The sequence below is a fragment of the Sinocyclocheilus anshuiensis genome, unplaced genomic scaffold (genome assembly GCF_001515605.1).
Source record: "Sinocyclocheilus anshuiensis isolate Anshui unplaced genomic scaffold, SAMN03320099.WGS_v1.1 scaffold1089, whole genome shotgun sequence".
Lineage (NCBI taxonomy): Eukaryota > Metazoa > Chordata > Actinopteri > Cypriniformes > Cyprinidae > Sinocyclocheilus > Sinocyclocheilus anshuiensis.
This window is the reverse complement of record NW_015555709.1, coordinates 1,848,186-1,855,197: the sequence shown is the minus strand read 5'-3', so window position 1 is coordinate 1,855,197 and position 7,012 is coordinate 1,848,186. Positions and strand designations below refer to the sequence as shown.

General features: G+C 37.8%; 1 protein-coding gene across 1 annotated transcript in view; it reads right to left on the bottom strand.

The window, feature by feature from the left end:
* The window catches only part of LOC107671876 (plexin-A1-like), a 255,769-nt gene that overhangs the window by 55,876 nt on the left and 192,881 nt on the right, over positions 1-7,012 (bottom strand). The window contains exons 15-16 of the mRNA XM_016464878.1: positions 5,827-5,963; positions 2,009-2,176 (exon numbers count right to left, since the gene is read on the bottom strand). Coding sequence (XP_016320364.1) covers positions 2,009-2,176; positions 5,827-5,963 — 305 coding nt within the window. The remainder of the gene's footprint in view (positions 1-2,008; positions 2,177-5,826; positions 5,964-7,012) is intronic.

Here is a 7,012-nt window from a genome sequence, read left to right as displayed (position 1 = left end):
ATATATATACAGTATATATATATATATATATATATATATATAGTACAGATAAGAAACAATATTACAGGATGGAATTCTACAATAATATATATATACAAATATATATATATAAAAAAAACTACTTTTTTTCACACAGCACTTCATACACGTGTCTATATGCACACAGTACTACAACACAATACGTATATACCATTTTGTGCCAAATTAAATATATCACTGTGTTGATGTTTAGACAATCACTTTCTAAGATGGGATTTTTTTGGCTGCTATTAAGCCGTAATGTAAACCAATTCAATTTAAGTTTATTTGTATAGCGCGTTTCAAGATGCAAATCGCTGCAAAGCAACTTTACAGAAAATGTAAGTTTCTACATTATATTTAGTAATAGCTTATCAGTGGCGACTATCTCAAGTTGATGTCCATACGCCAGAAATGTACGGTAAAAATGAAGCAGTTAGTTAATGTCATGTAATCAAACAGATGGTGAACACTAATAACAGTAATGATTATATATTGCAATCAAACTTCCAGCAAAATTTGGTAGTTTTGTATGTTGTCTGAGGATTTGCATCATAAACCAAACCAGACCTTATTCTGTTTAGTCACCGGTCTGGTTACACGAAACTAGGAACATAACCTTGACGAAACATCAGAAGTCATTCAAATACCGCTTTAAAAGCAAAAAAAACTAACAATTGTTATACACAGATGCCTGCTAAGTGCATAAAGTCAATAGCTTCGCTATATAGCTTTACATTTTTCACCTTTTTGCTCTCCGAGAGCGTACCGCTGACACCACACAAAGGTAAATAAGAAAGTGAGTGATAGAAAGGGAGAAGGAGCAAGAAAGAGAGGGAGTGTTGAGAGCTTCTTTTCATCTACAGGCTTTTAAAGAGCTCGCTCTATAACCCGCTGGAGCAGTGAAGTTGCAGGTGATAAGTGCTCCATCCTGCCTGCCCCATCTGACACCGCTGATGGTGTTTCTATAGACTTGTTGTTTTTATTTCACCCCCGACACCGACAGACCAGACATGCTTTAGTGCAAATCGCTGCTCCTCCCTGGAAAGCTGCAAAAACATCACCTGACAGCAGCTCTGCTCGCAGGTGCAGACGTCTGATGGCGTGAAGGGAGCGACTCTAGAGTGACGCCTAATAGAATCTCATTTTTCAACCTCTTAATGAGTTCTGCTCATGTGTCAAGAGAAAGTGTTAAACAAATGACTTCGTATTGATTTTTATTACTTCTTTGTTGTTCCAACTTCCTTCAGCGAGGTAGAAGGAATTGCTACGTTTTTTAATTTTTTATTGTGCCATTTTTATTAAGAGAGAAAGTAGAAAGATGACAGAAAATGATGACAGGTGAACTGGGATGCAAAGTGGGCCAGATTTGAACCCATGACTACCACATGAGCACCATAACACTATGTTTTGGAGCACATATGCTAACCACAATGCCACTACAAAAAAAAGCAACCACATTTTTTAAACGTAAAGTAATCATAAAGATATTGTTCTTCTACGTCATTATCGTTATAATTGTGGTGTGACCATCCCTATTCTCGTTTTTTTTTTTTTGGGATTTGAATGATTATTAAAACTTTATAGTTATCATTATTGTTACAGTTACCATATTTGATTTATACGGGCCTTAAATCTACAATATAGTTAAAATAAATGTAATGTGTGCTACTTAAAATTACCTTAAAGTTACCGAAACATTGTTCTCCATCTTCATAAAAACAAAAAGTATAAAACAAACAAACAAAAGTATTTTTTTTAAAGATGTAGGACAATGAAGGAATAAAGCGGAGAAGATCAGGAAACAGATTCAAACTCGTGTTTCCTCCATGACTGCCCACTGCTCAATGTATTAGGGCACATAAACAAACCTCTAGGCCATGGTTCCAATAAAACAACATTGTAGTCAGGCTTCCATTCTATTCTGAAGTCACAATGTTTCAATTTTAACAACTCAAACAATGGGCCATGTAACAGTTATGTCGCCTACCTAGCAATGCTCCAGTCCGGGTCTATCTTCAGGATGGTGGGGTCCTCTGTGTAATTAAACTTCACCTCAGGGTTCCTCAGCTCAGCAGAGTCAATGTCCACCATAACTGGAGTGCTTCCCACATTCACGCCGGCTGGGGTCACGCACACGATCTCTTTAGAGCTCCGCCTACAGTCATGGAGGAAGGTGTGTTAGAGAAAGAGCAACTGAAATGTTTACTGTAATTCTCATCACAATCAGAGCATGTGCCGTGTAAGCATGTCATCACATTCCTATTTCATCATGACACAGATTCTGTACTCAGAGTTAAGTATGTTTGATGAAGCTCCATCATTTGTGTTAACAACCATATGGGTTTCAAAGAATTGGGCTCTGTTTTTGTCTGTCTGTCTGCTTTACTCTCTCCTCCCGTACTGGAGACGTGCCTGCAATCTCCATGCACGTCCACTTTGCACGTTGCCATGGGAACGCTTTTCAAGATGCACACCCCAGAAATCCTCTGAAGACTGCACATATTTTGACAAGGTGGTTGTCACAAACAAAAAATAAAAAGAAAAAAGATGGAAGAGTGCAAAGAGTGCGAGTTGTGGAGTGGATAAGCCAGAAATGTCCTCAAAGGTAAAATATACAGACATTCAATGGAATGAAGTGCAAAACGCAATCATTGCTTTGGGATATTTTTTTTGAGATTTTGCATTTTAAATATGTAATTTGGATTACAGACATGTAGAATAAATTTGAATATGAATTCACTGGATATTATGAATGGAAGACACAAAACACACATGAAAAAAGAAGCAGAGCATATGAAAGGGATGTTTGAGTTGAAAATGAAGATCTCATGTCTTTTGAAACCTGTTTGACTATCTCTTCCGCAAAACATAAAAGCAGATGTTTTACAAAATGTCCAAGCTGCTCTCTTCCATGCAATGAAAGTGCAATAGGTGCTTGTTATTACTTTCAGTGAATAATTAATTAAAATTTAGACTGGTCCTCATACAATGATATTTTATGGATTAAAATATAATGCAAATGTCGTACGTGCTACTTTTATAATTATTTTTTTAAAGATTTGTTTTTGGTGTTTTTGCCTTTATTATGATAGGACAGATCAGAGCTGACAGGAAGCAAAGTGGAAGAGAGAGCGGGGCGGGATCGGGAAAGGTCCTCGAGTCGAGATTCGAACTCGGGACGTCCGTAGCGCAACAGCGCTGTATGTCGGCGCACTGCCCACAAGGCTATCGGCACTGACTTTTATAATCCTTTAAAGGAACAGTCTAGGCAAAAATTCAGTCATCATTTACTGTTGTCTACTGTTGTTCCAAAATGTTTGGTTTTCTGTCTTTATAAAAGTTGTTATTTTGAAAAATGTCTCTCAAGTGTTTCAGAGCAGAAGAATGAAAGTCACACAAGGAAGTCAAACAGGTTTAGAAAGACATGAGGGTTAGTAAATAAAGACAGAATTTGAATTTTTGGGTGGACTATCCCTTTAATTGTTTAATTGATTTCTGGGCCATGAACACTCCTATTCTCCATCGACTTTGTGTTAAAGCAAGCAGTGTGAACGTTCTTCAAAATGTCTCCTTTTGTGTTCTGTACTAGAAAGAGAGTCATATAGATTTAGAACAACGTGGGTGAGTAAATGATGACCAATTCTGAATTTTGGGGTGGACAATTCCTTTAATTGTGGCTTTTTTGGGGCAAGAATCTAATTCGACCTCCATCCATTTTCATTTCACTGAAGTGAGCATCGTGAACATTATTCAAAATGTCTCTTTTTATGTTCCACACAAGAAATACAGGTTTGGATTTGGAACAACGTGAGGGTGAGTAAATGATGAGAGAACATTCATTTTTGAGTGAACTATCCCTTTAACACTCTCGCACAATGGGTTAACAGGAAGTGGACTTTCTCTCTGAAGTGAACCCTGGCTCTGAGACCAGGTGTGGCTGACGTCTCAGTCAGCGAGAACCACGGTAATCCTCATTCTCTCCCTCTCTCATGTCTGAGACTTGGCAGCGAGACAATGTTTTTATTCTCCGCTGCAATGCAGAGCGGTCTGGTGCTACAGATATGCAGGCGGACGGCAGGGACACTCATTCACCCGTCCACAAACGGAAGCGCACAATCGACCGGGACCGCCTGTGCCATAACGTGGCTGATGTTCTTGCCTTCAAAGTGTCTCTTTATGCTGTAGATACATGCCGAGGGGTAAAAAAAAAAAAACGGGCCTGGGCGTTTTGACTGACGGAATGACAGGTGGACGTGCTAAGGTGAGAAGCCGGAAGACAGCTTTTTGGAAGGATACAGATAAAGACAGAGGGAGACAACTTGGCGAACGAATAAGCAGAGAGAGCGAGAGAGAAAAAGGACCGCATTAACAAGCAAGTGGAGACTGTATGTTGGCAAATGCTACACCAAAACAGCCAACAGGCTAACCATCAAAACGACTGGCACAGAGCCTATGGAACATATAAAACAGTCAAACAAACAAACAGAAACTATATGACAGACAGAAACACAAAGTTAGAAAGAAAGCCAGACAGATGGAGGGATAAAACGATAACAAGACAGACAGAAGGGCAGCCAAACAGACAACGGTATGCTTTTTTCATAGTTTGGGGCTTTTGCCTTATTATTAAACTATGGAAGCTTGTTCCTGCTACGGAATAAAAAAAAAAAAGATAATTGTGACTTACCTCACAAATCAGATTTTTTTCTTGCAAGTTCAAGTTAATATTTCACAATTATAACTTTTTAGATATAAGTTGCAAGTTTATATCTCGCAATTGCGAGTTCTAAACTCATAACTGCGACTTTACATCTTGCAATTTGGACTTTTTTCCCTCAGAATTTCCAGTTATAAACTTGTAACTGTGAGTTTACATCTTGAAATGTTGCCTTTTTCCAGAGAATTTCCAGTTATAAACTCGTAATTGTGAGTTTACATCTTGCTATTCTGACTTCTTTTTCAAAGAAATTTCCATTTATAAACTCGTAATTGTGAGTTTACATCTTGAAATTTTGCCTTTTTCCACAGAATTTCCAGTTATAAACTTGTTATTATGTTTACATCTTGCAATTTTGACTTTTCTCCTCAAAACTTCCATTTATAAACTTGCAATTGTGAGTTTACATCTTGCAATTTTGCCTTTTTTCCAGGGAATTTCCAGTTATAAACACGTAATTGTAAGTTTACATCTTGCAATGTTGCCTTTTTTTCCTCAGAATTTCCAGTTATAAATTCGTAATGAGTATATACATATTACAATTTTGACTTTTTTTCTCAGAATTTCTAGTTTAAATCAGCAATTTTGACTTTTCTTCTCAAAATTCTGATTTTACATCTCAAAATTGTGATTTATTTTTCCACTTCACTTTTTTCTCACAATTGCTAGTTTATATCTCACAATTTAGAGTTTTCTTTTCAGTATTGGGAAACTGCTAAACAATGGCACTGTGACGAGAGGGGCGGGGCCGAGAGCCGTGGGAACGGAGCGAGGCCGGTGGAGTAATTGCTAATGCGCGACACCTGTGCCACTCACCGGTCTCGAGTTTCACGGAGGAGCTCCGGAAGGATAAAAGTAGGAGTGACAACAGTGAAAGACGAGAGAGGACCAGGCCTGGAGTTTATTTTGTGTTTTGGTTTTGTATGTGCGCGACAGTCGTCCGCGAGGGGCTGTCGCGCTGTTTTGAGTTAATTTTATTATTAAAGTTTATTTAAATGTTCGCCGGTTCCCGCCTCCTTCTTCCCGATCTACAAACTACGCTACAGGCACCAACAATAAGATAAACAAGAGATAAAGAAAAGCATTACTTTTTAAAGTGACAAAGGTGGCGCCCAATGTTGACCGCAACAGAGCTGCCAGCGTTGAGATGGTTTCCTTCAATAGTGATTCTGGTTCCCCCTGAAAGAGGTCCCTGAACGGGCTGAACACGTGTGAAGTACGGCGTCTAAGGAAGAAAATTACATATTGAAGAAGCACATTGTTTGTTATTGGCATCTTACTGCAAACATTATTATTAAAACGTATAAAGCCACAAACTCTTTGCAAGTAGAACCTCATTCAATACTGATATACATACTACCGTTCACAAGTTTTGGGTTGGAATTTTTTTTTAAAGTTTTTAAAAGAAGTCTCTTATGTTCGCCCATAGCTCACTGAAGTGATTTTTGCATTTTATTATTTGTTTTTCTTACTTGAATGCTTTTGGTTAGATGTAAAATAAAAAAAAGAGTAATGCATTATTTGTTTCTTTCTTATATTTTTTCTACTGTTGTTGTTTTTTTGCATCTGTTTTTACTTTTACCTCTTTCCCCGCCAGCATTTTTGAAAAAAGTTGCCAGCCACCGCCAGCGATTTTGATGATTTTCACTAAAATTTGATGGCCTCCAGTATATTTTGCTGTATGAATATTTGAATATGCAATACACCAAAATAAAGATCAAAGCCTCTACTTTTAAACAAAAAAAATAAAATAAGTTTTATTCTAGCTTAAAGGTCACATATTTTACACCTTTCTGGAGTTTTATTTTAGGTTTTAATGTCCTTAAGAATATATATTTGCGGTATAAGTACCAAAAACCATCTCAATATATTTTTACAGCTCCATTCTCAGGAGCACTGCTGAGAACAGGTCGATTTTGGCCTGTCTAATTAATATTCATGAGGATGTGATCCACCACATAGTAACAATCCTGTCAGATCGACCAAACTTTGAGTGATAGTGTAACTTTACAGGTCGGCCGATCTGGTTTCGTGGTTAAAGTTAACCTTTTCGACATGTTTCCGTGTTGTCGCTCAGCAATGGCATGGACGGATTGTCAGATGTTGTCTGGGATTCTGATGATCGCATTATTTTTCATATGCATCTGTTTACATAAGAGATTTCGTTTCTCTACCTCGTTTCTCCGTCCTGTTCATGTGTGTTTTTTGTTCGGGAGGTTTTGTACTCGTTCAGAAGATGTGTAATAGCGCCCCCGAGTGTATAACAGTGAAAGC